This window comes from Gobio gobio (genome assembly GCF_949357685.1).
Source record: "Gobio gobio genome assembly, chromosome: 25".
In the NCBI taxonomy this organism is placed as follows: domain Eukaryota; kingdom Metazoa; phylum Chordata; class Actinopteri; order Cypriniformes; family Gobionidae; genus Gobio; species Gobio gobio.
In genome coordinates, this window is record NC_137121.1 from 15420073 (window position 1) to 15436591 (window position 16519).

The 16519-nt window shown below is 36.5% G+C and overlaps 1 protein-coding gene across 2 annotated transcripts; it reads right to left on the reverse strand.

Annotated features, from left to right (window-relative positions):
- Positions 1-1906: 1906 nt before the first annotated feature.
- csnk2a2b (casein kinase 2, alpha prime polypeptide b) lies at positions 1907-15488 on the reverse strand. Of its 2 annotated transcripts, XM_079810372.1 has the most exons (12): positions 14529-15488; positions 12811-12922; positions 10798-10899; positions 10155-10205; positions 5992-6051; positions 5824-5907; positions 5494-5604; positions 5129-5230; positions 4899-4999; positions 2780-2928; positions 2603-2685; positions 1907-2422 (listed from the first exon to the last, which is right to left on the reverse strand). In XM_079810372.1, the coding sequence occupies exons 1-11, from the start codon at positions 14630-14632 to the stop codon at positions 2609-2611; spliced, it is 1053 nt and encodes a 350-aa protein (XP_079666498.1). In that variant the 5' UTR covers positions 14633-15488; the 3' UTR covers positions 1907-2422; positions 2603-2608. The 2 variants fall into 2 exon arrangements, with proteins under 2 accessions (XP_079666498.1, XP_079666499.1); XM_079810373.1 differs by lacking the exon at positions 10155-10205 and having other exon boundaries at positions 14529-15474.
- Positions 15489-16519: the final 1031 nt, after the last annotated feature.

Below are 16519 nucleotides of genomic sequence, written 5' to 3' on the forward strand. Positions count from 1 at the left end.
TAATGATGTGGCAGGTAATGTGTCTAAACCGCATTTTAATTGGACTTTGGTCAACCAACACGACAAGTATTGACAAGCAGGTACCCAGCTCTACAGGTTTTTGCAACTGTCCTCATATGTTTTATCATCAAAAAAACAAAAGCATATGTATTTGAAGTTCTGCCAGATTTGTGCTAGACTTGCAATCGACTTAAGCCTCAATCTGATTCACGATTCACTTGAAAATATTCATGTTGGAGTGTCGCATGGGGAGCTGTTGGTCAAGGTCAGGGCCACGGATGGCAGAAGTAAGCACAAAAGCCCAGACATGAATAATGATGAGTCTCTGTGTTTAACACTGAAACCGAGAAGAGGGTTAAAAAAAGAACTAAACACAGGTGAACAATGACCTGTGGAGGTAGGCCGGACCGATGTGGACTGCACCGATCAAGGAGGTCTAGGAGAAATCGCGTCATCCCATGAGCCAACAGTGGACACTTGAGCCCTGGGTGTCACAAAGGGCCGCTATTGAGACGCCTCCCAAAGCGCACTCACGTGGTGTTGAGTCGCTCACACAAATGATAGGCATTTAAAATTGCACCTTGGTAAAAACTATCCTTCTTTTGTACCTTATAAAGGCAAAGCGTTTTGGGAGTTGAGCATCTATAAAAATGTCCAATTATTTAATCCCTCTGAGGGAAAAAAGTGTTTCATCTTGATAAGCGCTATTGTAAGGACAACAGCTCTTGTCTTGAATACAAAAGACCTGTTATGATGACGCAGAGGGGCGTGAGACCCAGAGCCAATTAATTAACCTGGCTGACAAAAGGCAGCATATCGCATAGCCAAAATATTGCTAAACATTAGAGATGAAGTGATCATGTTTCTCACAACATGAATCGCTAACCCGGTCTCACGCACCATAGCCAATGAACCAAAGAAAATGAGGATTTCGTTTCACAAAGCTAACAAAACCATGTTTCCCTTTCGAATTGCCACTTTTAAAAGTATTTTTATTTTCCTGAAGAATATTGATGCGTTTTTGTAAATATCTCTCATTTTAGTGAGTCTATTTAACTACAAAATGGTTCAAAACGTTTTTTGTCAAATGGAATATTTGTCAAAGTTACAAATTAAACTAAACATTCAAACATTTATAGATTAACTTATAACTAAATAACAAAAACAGTGAAAATCTGGTCTCCTAGAATAACATTATAATTAGAACAGTAGGCTATTGTAGTGAATTATGAAATTGTCAGTTTTAGCACGTTGCTATGTAAAGAGCGTAGGCTATATACAACGTGACTTTTACACGATCATCATCTGACTGCAGGCAACTTAAAGTTAACTTGTACGTTCGCCATTTTCACAAGAGGTAAGTAATATTACGTTTATGTTATGTACAGTACATATGCCTATCTGTGTTTTAGTTAGTTAATTAACCAGGAAGTTTAGCAATGTTTTCAAGCAGATCAATCGAAACAATGAAAGATATCTTCGATATCTTCTTCAGAAACATTGCTAGTGCGTATTGTGCGTATTGCGTAAAAGTTGTGTTCACCTGTGATAATTATTTTGATGGACGAAACGTGCACGTATCAAACTTTTGTTGATCAGCGCTTGTCTTTAGCTATAATCCAAAAGCCTATGGGAAAATCCTATTGGGCTTTTCGCAAACTGCCGGTTGGCCTTCTCTTGATGGGCTAAGATGTTGTTAGGACCCCAGTATCTTCCAAAATCCAAAATATCTTTGTTTTGTGAAGATTAAAGTCATACAAGTTTGGAATTGCATGAGGGTGATTAAAATAAACAATGACATTTTCATTTTAGGGTAGACTATCCCTTTAAGAATGAGTAAACACCACAAATAACCACACATTTAATTCAATCCCAAACCCCATCAACAGACAGCGAGGCACATAGATCTAAATAAAAATCATTTATTTTCATTAATATAGTAATCAATCTACCTAGAGCAAAGAAATAAAGGTCCACCATGCCACTTTATTACTACAGTATGTGGAGGCTGCGCCAAGGTCTGAATACTGAACAGACAGACACACAGACCAATAAGGAGAGAGGGGGCGGGGTTCATTCTGGTCTTCATTCTCCATGCCTAGTTTAAGGTGGGAGGGGCCAGTGTACTTGGGGGTGGAGTCGAGGATTTATTCCTTTCATCTAAAATTTGGGAGGGAAAGCTTTGAAATCTTCAAGCTAGAGGAACAGACCTGTTATAGAGGGGCAGACCAATCTTGATGGACACGGAAAGTTTAAATGTCTGTCAGTGTGAGTGTATATGAGTGTGTGTCAGTGTGTGTGTGTGTGTGTCTGAGAGAAGAGGTGTAACAGGTGCTGCTTAGATCCAACTTTCACTGTACACTTGAAGAGGTTTCAGACACAAGGGATAAAAAATTGAGGTAACAAACGCCTTTTTCGGTTCCTGAAAAACAACAACAAAAAGGCACATTTTAATTTCAGACACTATTAAATGCTACTCAATTGCAAAATCCAGAATTGCAGATTATTTCATTTGATATTGGAATTCAGAATTCACATTAAAATGATTATTCACATGCACATCCAAAAAATATTTAAATATACACTGATGAAATATTGACACCTGCTCTCATCGGGGTGTGTTGGTTCCACTTGACACTATGGTGCCATCTGTATTAGTGTGAGACTGCTCCTTCACCACTGGATCTAAAAGACACAAAAAAAGGTGTATGTTTTTATGTAATTTTAGACTCTTTGTTGTGTCAATATAAGTTGCCAGGAGTGAGGCAAGCAAACTCACAGAAATAAGGGTGCTCCATGGCCTCGGTGGCAGTCAGTCTCTGCTGATGGTCGTAGCGTAGCAGCTTGTCGAGAAGGTCCAGAGCCTCTGGGCTGACCAAATGCTGGTTCTCCGTCTGCACAAACTGTTCCCAGCGCTTCCGTGTCTGCCTTTATCAGTAATTAATGACAGAATTTTCATTTTTGGGTGAACTAACCCTTTAAGCGAAAAATTACTTCAAATGCAGCCACAAATCTAACACAGCAAACTAAAAAATATATTTTAGTTTTACAATATTAATGTATAAAAAAAACTGTGCAACAAATAAGTCTAGGAATATAAAAAATTATAAATTAATCAGAAAATAATCTCTTTACAACAAAAACAAGTAAAAAATAAGCAACCGTCCAGGCATAATTATTATTATTAATAGAGACGTATTATTACTACATAGAGACGTAGCTAAATCTACAGTAGGCTACAACAGTAGCTTAATATATTGTCAATTTATTCACGTTAAACCGAACTTTTATTTTGACGGGTTGCCGTGAAGATCTTTGAGTGTCTGTGTTCATGATATGAGTTCTCAAATGAAACGGTAAATTCTCATGAAGTGACGCTTTATGCATTCGTGTCCTCATATAGTGACACATCGCAGAGACTACAAAGACAGCGAGCGAGTGTCACGCGCGCATCTGCGCCCGTCATCCACAGAGACGTAGAATTTTCAGGAGTAATATTTAAATAATATTTTGCAGTTTAATATTCACAGACACTAGTATATATTCGCTACAGTCTGGAGCCCTGCTCTTAGATTGATAAGGAAGCCACTGAACGCAGCTGCGGGTACCGAATATAGCCTACTCGGGAGTCGGTAACTTACTACCGGTACTACAGAAATGCTGGTATCATCACATTTTTTTTATTTCAGCACCGACTTGGTACTGAAATGCTCGTCCTTGTGACATCCCTAGTCGCCGTTTTACCGTCTGGTTGGTCCAGTCTGAAAAACTGCTAAACAGCGGACATACTGCTGCTAACGCATTTTCATTTCTTCTTCGCTGCTCTAAAGAGGGGTTGCTTGTGGCAACACAGCACAACTTCCTGTGTTTGCAATGCATTCTGAGCAGCGAAGAAGAACCGCTCAGTGGTTATGCAAAGCTCGCTGTCATAACTAGGTCTTGTTTAAGAAAATGGTATCGGATCGGTACATGGGTTCAAGTACTCGCCGATACCGATGCCAGAATTTGTTGTGGTATCGGTGATATTTCCGATACTAGTATCGGATCAACTCTACCATGTACTGACCACTCGAGCTCGGTCAGAGATCATTAATGATTAGGTTGAGAATCGAAAATCGATTCCAATTCGGGAATCCGGTACTTAAGGTCAGGAATCGTATACTTGTAATAAAATAAAAATTTAGATTCTGTTTATTGATTCCTGTTTGCGTATTTTAAAGGCATATGTACATTTTTGGGATTCAAATATCCAAAAATCACCAGAACAATGCTATACATTTTGTTGACTTTTGTGTACTTACATTATCCCAAATGTTTCCAAGAACGTTTAAATCCAGCGAAATAAGCAATTTTCGTGCGTCGCCTATCAGTGACATCACACGTAACGCGGGTATGATGTCATTGATAGGCGACGCACAGACATGGTCCGTGTTGTGGATAAAATGGCTTATTTCTCTGGATTTAAACATCCTTGGAAACATTTGGGATAATGCAAGTACACAAGTCAACAAAATATATAACATTATTCAAGTGGTTTTTGGATATTTTAATCCCAAAATCTTACATATTGTGCCTTTAACTAAAGTTAACAAAGATTAAAAAACACAGTAATAAATGTAGTTCATATTAGTTAATACATGAACGAATGTTAACAAATAAAAGATTGTAAAGTGTTACCAAATAAAGTTAATAATACATAATATAATATGATATTAAAATAGTATTTTATTTGCTAATAAAATATATCAAATAATATAATGAAAAAAAATTATATAAATTTGTTTTCTATTCTTGTTGTTATTGTTGTGTATTAAAAAGTTGAGAATATAAAATAAAAAGTTTAAAAATTGAATTTAGGTTCCTGAAACGCCTCAATGACATCCTCAGCTGGTACTCACTGGCCGAGCAGGTCTTTGAATCGTGGATCCAGCTCAATGTGGTATTTGCGCAGGTAGCCAAATAACTCATCTGTTCCGAGAACTTTTGCAATCCGCACCAACTGGGGAACAAAGTTGAATGAAATTATGGTCACATGCTTGGCACAAACTGTTTAGCTAGTAGTGTTTAAAATTAATATCAATTTGAAATATATTCATAAAAATTAATAATCTAACTCTTTGCTAATCACCTGATCATAGTTGTCTTGGCCATGAAAGAAGGGCTCTTTCTGAAAGATCATACTGGCCAGCATGCAGCCGAGACTCCACATGTCCAGACTGTAATCATACATCTGTCCACACAATATAACGCACATTAAACCCAATAAACACACACAATCTAAAAAGAAAACAGCAATATGTGACAGAATCCTTTATTGAATATAACTCAATTGTTTTAACATTTATCTGATCATTAAAATGACTAAGTACATGAAATAAGGCATAGGTTTAATATCAAACATGTGCTATATTTGAGGATAGTTGAGTGTGCTGCTATAAATACCAAAAAAAATCCCACATAATTATTCTGTGTGATTCATAAAGAGCATTATACCTGATAGTCCACCAACAGTTCTGGACCCTTGAAATAGCGTGAAGCCACTCTGACATTGTACTCCTGTGCAGGGTGGTAGAACTCCGCAAGACCCCAGTCTATCAACCTCAGCTGCATCAAACACACACAAACATGATGCTGCAACACAACATCTGAAATAGCCCCCAAAAGAAACCAGAACCCTGATGCCCCCTGCTGGTGAATAAAGTCAATAACTACATGACGGAGGGAACATTACCGCTTTTTTTCCCCTGAAAATCTCTATGAATTGTATTCTGACTGTCTTAAATTCAGTTCAAGATGAAGAATTAACAACAACTGCATCATTACCTTCCTTAACTGGTGATCGATCATAACATTGTGGGGTTTGACATCGCGGTGCATGATCCCCATACTGTGGCAGTAGTCCAGAGCCTGCCCGTAAAAAAATTAAATAAACAAACATTTGCAATTCACAGAAGTCTCTAAAACAAGCCACTGAAGCACACGCTTGCTTACCTTTAGTAGTTCATACATGTAAAAACGTATATCATAATCTGTTAACTTTTGATACAGCTCCTAAACAGAAGGGAAACACAATATATTAGATTTGAAGCGAAGGGTTTAAATTGAAATGAAACTTTGATACTTCAAAAAAGCTCTTAAATCATTTGAATTATTACACAGTGCCTTGAATTCTGATTAGCCAGTCAGCAGTAAAATATTTTTGCAAAATAGCTGATCACCTTAAATCGTTTCCAATTAAATATAGGAGACCATTTATCTGTCTATCTGCCAATTAGTTATTCAGTACCATAAATAGACAGATAGATACAGACTTTTTGTTTATTTTTATTATTATTATTATTAATGTTCATATATGCTTTGGCAATATTGTATTATTTACATTCATGCCATTAATGCAATTTTGAATTTGATAGATAAACAAACATAGACAGACAGACAGACAAATAAACATAGACAGACAGACAGATAGATGATAAACAAACATAGACAGACAGACAGACAGACAGACAGACAGACAGACAGATAGATGATAAACAAACATAGACAGACAGACAGACAGACAGACAGACAGACAGACAGACAGACAGACAGACAGACAGACAGACAGACAGACAGACAGACAGATAGATAGATAGATAGATAGATAGATAGATAGATAGATAGATAGATAGATAGATAGATAGATGATAAACAGACATAGACAGATAGATAGACAGACAGCTAGATGATAAACAAACATAGACAGATAGATAGACAGACAGCTAGATGATAAACAAACATGGACAGACAGACAGACAGACAGACAGACAGACAGACAGATGATAAACAAACATAGACAGACAGACAGACAGACAGATGATAAACAAACATAGACAGACAGACAGACAGACAGACAGACAGACAGACAGACAGACAGACAGACAGACAGACAGACAGATAGATAGATAGATAGATAGATAGATAGATAGATAGATAGATAGATAGATAGATAGATAGATAGATAGATAGATAGATAGATAGATAGATAGATAGATAGATAGATGATAAACAAACATAGACAGATAGACAGACAGCTAGATGATAAACAAACATAGACAGACAGACAGACATAAAGATAGATAGACAAACATAGACAGACAGATAAATAGATAGATAGATAAACAAACATAGACAGACAAACAGACAGACAAATAAACATAGACAGACAGACAGATAGATGATAAACAAACATAGACAGACAGACAGACAGACAGACAGACAGACAGATAAACATAGACAGACAGACAGATAGATGATAAACAAACACAGACAGACAGACAGACAGACAGACAGACAGACAGACAGACAGATAGATAGATAGATAGATAGATAGATAGATAGATAGATAGATAGATAGATAGATAGATAGATAGATAGATAGATAGATAGATAGATAGATAGATAGATAGATAGATAGATGATAAACAGACATAGACAGATAGATAGACAGACAGCTAGATGATAAACAGACATAGACAGATAGATAGACAGACAGCTAGATGATAAACAAACATGGACAGACAGACAGACAGACAGACAGACAGACAGACAGACAGATAGATAGATAGATAGATGATAAACAAACATAGACAGACAGACAGACAGACAGACAGACAGACAGACAGACAGATAGATAGATAAACATAGACAGACAGACAGACAGACAGACAGACAGACAGACAGACAGACAGACAGACAGACAGACAGACAGACAGACAGACAGACAGACAGACAGACAGACAGACAGACAGATAGATAGATAGATAGATAGATAGATAGATAGATAGATAGATAGATAGATAGATAGATAGATAGATAGATAGATAGATAGATAGATAGATAGATAGATAGATAGATAGATAGATAGATGATAAACAAACATAGACAGATAGATAGACAGACAGCTAGATGATAAACAAACATAGACAGACAGACAGACATAAAGATAGATAGACAAACATAGACAGACAGATAAATAGATAGATAGATGATAAACAAACATAGACAGATAGATAGACAGACAGCTAGATGATAAACAAACATAGACAGACAGACAGACATAAAGATAGATAGACAAACATAGACAGACAGATAGATAGATAGATAGATAGATAGATAGACAGACAGACAGACAGACAGACAGACAGACAGATAGATAGATAGATAGATAGATAGATAGATAGATAGATAGATAGATAGATAGATAGATAGATGATAAACAAACATAGACAGATAGATAGACAGACAGCTAGATGATAAACAAACATAGACAGACAGACATAAAGATAGATAGACAAACATAGACAGACAGACAGACAGACAGACAGATAGACAGATAGATAGATAGATAGATAGATAGATAGATAGATAGATAGATAGATAGATAGATAGATAGATAGATAGATAGATAGATAGATAGATAGATAGATAGATAGATAGATATAGACATAAAGACATATAGACAGAGACATACCGACAGACAGATAGATAGACAGACAGGCAATAGATAGATAGCCAGACAGATGGATGGATAGAACAAACATAGACAGACAGACATATAGATAAAAAAGACAGACAGACAGACAGACAGACAGACAGACAGACAGACAGACAGATAGATAGATAGATAGATAGATAGATAGATAGATAGATAGATAGATAGATAGATAGATAGATAGATAGATAGATAGATAGATAGATATACAGACAGATAGACAAACAGATAGATAGATAAACAAATATAGACATAGACCGACAGACAGACAGATAGATAGAAGATGATAAGCAAACAGACAGACAGACAGACAGACAGACAGACAGACAGACAGATAGATGATAAACAAACATAGACAGATAGATAGACAGACAGCTAGATGATAAACAAACATAGACAGACAGACAGACATAAAGATAGATAGACAAACATAGACAGACAGATAAATAGATAGATAGATAGATAGATAGATAGATAGATAGATAGATAGATAGATAGATAGATAGATAGATAGATAGATAGATAGATAGATAGATAGATAGATAGATAGATAGATAGATAGATAGATAGATAGACAGACAGCTAGATGATAAACAGACATAGACAGATAGATAGACAGACAGCTAGATGATAAACCAATATAGACAGACAGACAGACAGACAGACAGACAGACAGACAGACAGACAGACAGACAGACAGACAGACAGATAGATAGATATAGACATATAGACATATAGACATATAGACATAGACCGACAGACAGACAGATAGATAGAAGATGATAAGCAAGCAAACAGACAGATAGATAGATAGATAGATAGATAGATAGATAGATAGATAGATAGATAGATAGATAGATAGATAGATAGATAGATAGATAGATAGATAGATAGATAGATAGATAGATAGATAGATAGATAGATAGATAGATAGATAGATAGATAGATAGATAGATAGATAGATAGATAGATAGATAGATAGATAGATAGACAGACAAACATACAGACAGACAGACATATAGATAGATAGACAGACATATAGATAGATAGATAGATAGATAGATAGATAGATAGATAGATAGATAGATAGATAGATAGATAGATAGATAGATAGATAGATAGATAGATAGATAGATAGATAGATAGATAGATAGATAGATATACATAGACATAAAGACATATAGACAGAGACATACCGACAGACAGATAGATAGACAGACAGGCAATAGATAGATAGCCAGACAGATGGATGGATAGAACAAACATAGACAGACAGACATATAGATAAAAAAGACAGACAGACAGACAGACAGACATATAGATAAAAAAGACAGACAGATAGATAGACAGACAATAGATAGATAAACAAACATAGACAGACAGATAGACAGACAGACAGATGGATGGATAGAACAAACATATACACAGACAGACATATAGATAAACAAGACAGATAGACAGACATATAGATAGACAAACAGATAGATAGATAAACAAATATAGACATAGACAGACAGAGAGATAGATAGATAGATAGATAAAAAAGACAGATAAATAGATAGATAGACAAATAGATAAACAAAGACAGACAGACAGACAGATAACCTCAATTAGAATATACCTTAAAATCTGTGTTATTGATGCATTCAAAGACAAGCGCAGGTGTTCGAGACTGCAGAAAGATTGGGGAGAAACCGAGAGAAATAGACAGAATAAGAGAGAGATGAACAATTAGGAAAAGGAAGTCCTTCAAATATAGAAGTCCATAATCAACAATAGTAAGCATTAACAGACAAGCATTCATTTGTGATCGCAATCAAAAGCAAAACAGAAGCACATGGCGTACAAAAGCATCTTGACTGGCTGCAAGTCTTTGTTACGATGTAAAATCGAATTCGATATTTCCATAATCATATCTACGCTTCTCAGTCATTTTTATATGATCTCATTTGTGTCCAGATAATCTTTGAGAATCACTATTACCGGTTGCTAATGTTTGGACAGTAAATCTGTGACGTTACCAAGAAGATTTTTTTTAATGTAATTTCACTTACAATTTTGAGACAGAGAAACTTCTTATATTATAACCAATTCTGGGCAAAACCAAATTTTGTCTTGTAAGCTAGAAAAAAGCAATTTGTCTCAAATGTGGTCTGCCCACAATCTTCAGAGAGAGAGAGAGAAAATCAAAGTCCTCCAGGGACAAACTGAACCCTGTTTTGACAAGTATCACCAATGGAAGAGGAGAGAGATGGAGAACGTACCACAGGGTCCTTTACTGTGTCCATTAGTTGAATGATGTTGGTTCCTCCTCGTAGGTTCTCCAGGATCTTGATCTCTCTCTTGATCTTCTTTTTCTTGACAGGCTATTTTTGAAAACAACGACATAATATACAAACGTACTCATTATTAAAGGGTTACTTCAGTGATTTAGCATTAGGTTTTGTATCAGTAGAAACCCGGTAGTATATTCAAATGATGGTACTTTCCCCCCTCATATCCCCCTGAGACGAGAGAATTATGCTTTTTATTTCTGGAAAAAATCAAAGATTTTTTGGCCAGAGGCAAAGACTACAGCCACTAGATGGAGCTGTTCCGCATGTTATCAACCCGCCCATAGGAGAGAGATCTCACGCACAGAATGTAAGACACAGGCGGCCGAACGGACATTCATAACGGAGCGATGCAGAGCAAAGTGAGTGTTTCAACTTTTCAATAAATTCCTGTGATAGTTTAGCTTCCATATGCGATCTGAAAACGTGCCATACTGGCGCTTAACTTTACCTCAGCTCGAATGAAATCTGACAATGCTGTGTCTGTGACGTGACTTTCGTTCGGCTCACTCACACATTATTGAAAAGACACGTTCAGTTTTTAATTGTAGTGTTCATTCTCTAACTGAAAGAAATGATGATTGTATTACTATGAAGATCAAAACAATGTGTACGGAGTGGCCTCGTACGTAGGGCAGCGAAGCAAGTGCATTCTGGGAGTTGTTGTCTTTCATCCACATGAGACAAAAATAAATGTTCTGTCTTTTCTCAGTCTAGAAGGCACCAAATTAAAAAATTATTTCCCATTTCTACTACATAAATGACCCAGTTTAAATACAAAGCTTAATGCTAAATCACTGAAGTAACCCTTTAAAGGCCAATGGCCGTGACACAAAATTTGCTATTGCTAATGAGAATAATAAGGAAAGGGACATTTTCATTCTAGAGTGCATTTGATTGGACAAAACATTGGGCACGCCCAAGAGTGCAAGATGAATCATCAATATTATTTTTCAGAAGAGAAAAACTCATTTTAAATGCATACATATACATATATGTATCAAATAAGTCTAAAGTGAATGCTAGCATATACATTATCATTCAAAAGTTAAAAAAAATATTATAAAAATTATTTTATTCAGCATGGATATTGATTAAAAGTGACAGTAAAGACATTTATAATTAAACAAAATATTTCTATTTCAAATAAATCATGTTCTTTTGAGCTTTTCATTTAGCAAAGAATTTGAAAAAAGAATCTGGTTTACACAAAAAATAATAAAGCAGCGGTTTTCAAAATTGATTTAAAAAAAATTTTCTTGAGCAGCAAATCGTCATATTAGAATGATTTCTGAAGGATCATGTGACACTGAAGACTGGAGTAATGATGCTGAAAATTCAGGAATAAATTACATTAAATATATTCAAATGAAAGACAGTTCTTTTAAAGAGATATTTTCATTTTTTAGTGAACTTCGGTCATTAAACTCCCTTAAAGTTGTCCCAAAACCTGTATGAAAATAGAAGATATAGTATGGGAAAAATATTATGGAAGTCAATGGTTTCTGTTCAACTGTTTGTTTACACATATTCTTCAAATGATCTTCTATTTTCATACAGGTTTTGGAACAACTTAAGGGTGAGTAAATTATGATGATTATTAAATTGTCTTCTTTTGTGTTCAGCAGAAGAAAGAAATTCATACAGGTTTGGAACAACTTGAGGGTGAATTTTCATTTTTGGGTGAACTATCTATTTCAATTGTAATCATTTCACAATATTACAGTTTTTTAATCAAATTAACGGTGAGCATAAAAATAAAAAACACAAAATATGCAACTATGTACATTGAAATTTCATCAAGCTAATAAAATCTTATAAAACAAATTATCGGATATTCTGGAGGAAACCTACATTAAATTTACCTCAGAGAAACCACAACATTCTGTAACCCTAAATAGGTACTCGACAACGGTCATACTGATTACCCATACAAACTCTCACCTTGAGGATTTTGACCACAACCTTCTCGTTATTGTTGATGTTGATGGCCTCGAAGACCTCGCTGTATTTGCCCCTCCCGAGCTTCCGTACCAGCTGGTAATCCTCCTGGTTACTGCAGGTGGTACACAGATTCACATGCCAGTCAGATAAGATAATCTACACCAGAAACCAACATCTCCAGCCCAGAACGCAAACGCATGGCTTCTGCTAGGCTAGCATGAAGGGGGCTGAAACACAGTCAACCATCTGTGAAAATGACCAAGCCCATCATTTCCCCTGTCAGCTGAGGGCTGACTGACGTCTCTACCGAGGGACGGAGCCAAAGACGACATTTTAAGCAATGGTCTGCTGTCTGAAAGCGTTCTTAACTATAATAATCAGGCAAATGCCACTATTCTTACAGAGCTTGTACATGCAGAATCAGTTTTATCTGTGTAGCAAAACAAAATGGCTTAACGTGAAGAAATATGTTACAATAAATACATTATTTAGGCATGTATGCTATATCTATAGGTTTAGAAAAAAGAAAAAAAATCAGCTGCATCCAAGTTTTATTTTAGTATTATTTGTACATTGAGAATTAGCTTTTATTGTTTCAGCTTTCATTTGAATGCGTTTCAATTTTAGTGTAAATTTTTACATTTATTTTTATTTAACTTTTAGTCATTTTAGTATTTCAACTTAGTTCCCAAAGCAACATTTCTCATTTTATTCTATTTCAACTTTATTTCAATGAAAAATGATCGTTTTAGTTAACAATAACAATACTAACATCCAAATTACTCACTCACTAATATCATACAAAATAGACACTTAGCCACATTAAGTTAGAAGTAGGCATCAGAAAAACATCCTCGACCACAAAAGTCTAATCGATTGGTTTAAAGGAATCGTTCGGTCAAAAATGTATCGAATTTTATTGCCATTTTTCTGTGGAATTCAAATGGAACATTTTGATGAATTTTTATTTGGTTCCATGCAACAGTTTATAATGATCAAAAAGAATAAAAACAGCATAAAACTAAAGTATGTAATGTAGTTTCCATTCTGCATATTCGAACTGGGACGTCACATTTAATAATGACTTAATTTTTACTCTTTAAACAAAAATATAGAACACTATCAGAAGACTTATATAGTTGTTTATGCCAATTTTATTGTGCTTTTTTGGTAGACAGTCACTATGATCAGTTCCATTGTATGGAAAAAAGCTGGCATGACTATTGCTAAAAAAAAATTGTGTTCCACAGAAAATAACAAATATATATATAGAAAACAACAAATAATGGTAGCACATTAATCGAGCTGCTAATTATATATGTGCACTGTGCAAAACAGAAGCACATCAACTGCTCCAGAGGAATCTAACCATTAAAACCACTAAATGTTCTATTAGTGCGCTGGTTGCGAATGGTAATTACTGGATGTGGATTGCACACTTGAGGGAATCGGCGCATTTGCATAAAATCTGTGGATGCTGAAGAGGACACACACTGCTCTCTAACGCTGCATCTGTAAATCCGTTCATGTCATCCTCTCATCAGCAGCTCTCAAACGGGGGCTGCTCGATCACACAGATTGATGGCTTTCCCAGCACGATCGATACCGAGCCTACAATGTGAATCACTGCGCAAAGGAAATTATGCACGAATAACGCAGCTCGCTAGGTTCAGACAACACCAGATTATGAAGCACTTTTACAGCTTTAAATCTCTCACCTCCAGGTGGGCACATGGGCCTCATAGTCCCAATATTCCCTGCTCTTCAAAGTGTTGACATCGGCATACACCCGAGATTTACTACCGGCCACTGGGCCGGGCATGGCGCGCGACGGAGCTCAGGGTGTAGGAGAAATCCGATCGCCAAATCCAATCCAAAACACACACACGGATGACCACTGATCAGATGTAGGCCAGCCCGGGGGGTGGGGGGACTGATGGTATCCGGTTCGGGCGTGTAATATCTGATATCAGCGGCGTAAAAGATGGAGCGCGGTGGCCGCTGAGCAGCACTCGGTCCCCGGTTTGTCAGCGGTGATTAGACCGCCTGGAGATCCGAGGGTGAAAATGAATAGTGGATAGGCTGTGAAATGCTCTGGCAGTGCTAATATCGCATGCAAAGATGCGAATATGAAGTCTAGACGGTCTATTTTGGACCTGTATGTGTGAAGTTTTGTGAAAAGTTATTTGGTTTAAAAATAGACTTTGAGTCCTAGGCGGGGGGGTTTGTTTAGATCTAATTATTGTGGGTTAAACCCCCCCACCACCCCAAAGGGGCCTCAAATCCCTAGATCCAAAGCATAAAGATCCGAGAAGAAATGCCAGGATGTGTGTTCTCTCAGTCTTCAATATGTAGCAATGGATGCTGGAAAATACAGTCCACAGTAACCGAGTAGAATAAAACTAATCAGATCCGAGGCTTCAGGATATTGACTGGTTAGAAAGAGAGGGAGAGGCGGTGGACTACAGATCGATGTTCTAGCCGACCCCCGTGAAAAACCGTGTCACCGTGACGTCGCTTGCGTAAAGTCGTAGTGCAAGAATCACGAAAACCGCTTATAATCCCGTGCAGCGTTCTGCTTATGATCGGGGTTCGGGTTTTCCGGACCAATCCCCCCGTGCTGCTGCAGGAAAAACGGACTGGAACGGTTTCACCCGGAAGCGCAAAATAGCTTTATCAATTAGCATTGGAAATCCGGAAGTACAAGTTTTCATGGCCATAGATATATTTACGTAGATACCGCATGCGTCCGCTCTAATCCAAAAGAGCTCGGGGACGCATCCGCCATCTTGGATCGGTCAACATGACGCTGTTTATCACGCACACTAACAAATCAATAAAAAAAAAACATCGATACATTTCCATCGATAAAGACACGGAATTGTTCAGCATATGGTTGTAAAAACCACGATCTTTAAATTCCAGACAAAATGGGATAACCTTTCAGAGCGGTAAGAATGTGTTGGTTTGTGTTTTGTTCTCAATATGTCCATATGCAGAATTAACATTAATGATAAACTAAATTCTATGAAAATAACCTGCTAATATCTATTGCATATATAGATACTACTAGATGTGCATAACTATGGTTGTAGACGCACAGTAAATTGCTCTCGAGGACCGTCTTTGACCGTTCCAATATGGCGGACGGCTGACGTCTAGCGGCCCATAAAAACATCCACTAATGAGGAACCTAAATGTATATGTCTATGGGCATGCCACTGGGCATGTCCTTCCGTTGCTATGCACCCATATTAGACTTCCGTTTGATGTCTTACTACAGACAAATACATTTTGAGGAAATGAATGGCTGTATTCACCAATTTGTTTCCTTCACTGCTATAAAGAGGGTTTAGTTTCAAAAGCATAATCAGACATGCAGTTTTGCACAATTTGTTTACAGTATGTATATTTAGGGGAAACACACAAATCTGTATATAAACGGCAGATGTAAATCTACCATTTTGAAATACATAATGTAAATATCATTATAAGAGAACTGTTTTCAACATTAAATAACCATTCTGATGTTATTTATTTATATGTATGTAAAGGTAATGGTGGACAACGTTGTCTGGTACAATCTGTCCCTAAATTAAATTGCTTATTTTTAATATGCGTTTTTTCCCCCCTCTCACAATAATGGATAATGGATTTATGCTTATTAATTAATACCAATAACCTATTAAGGGCGAAACAAACACGCGCA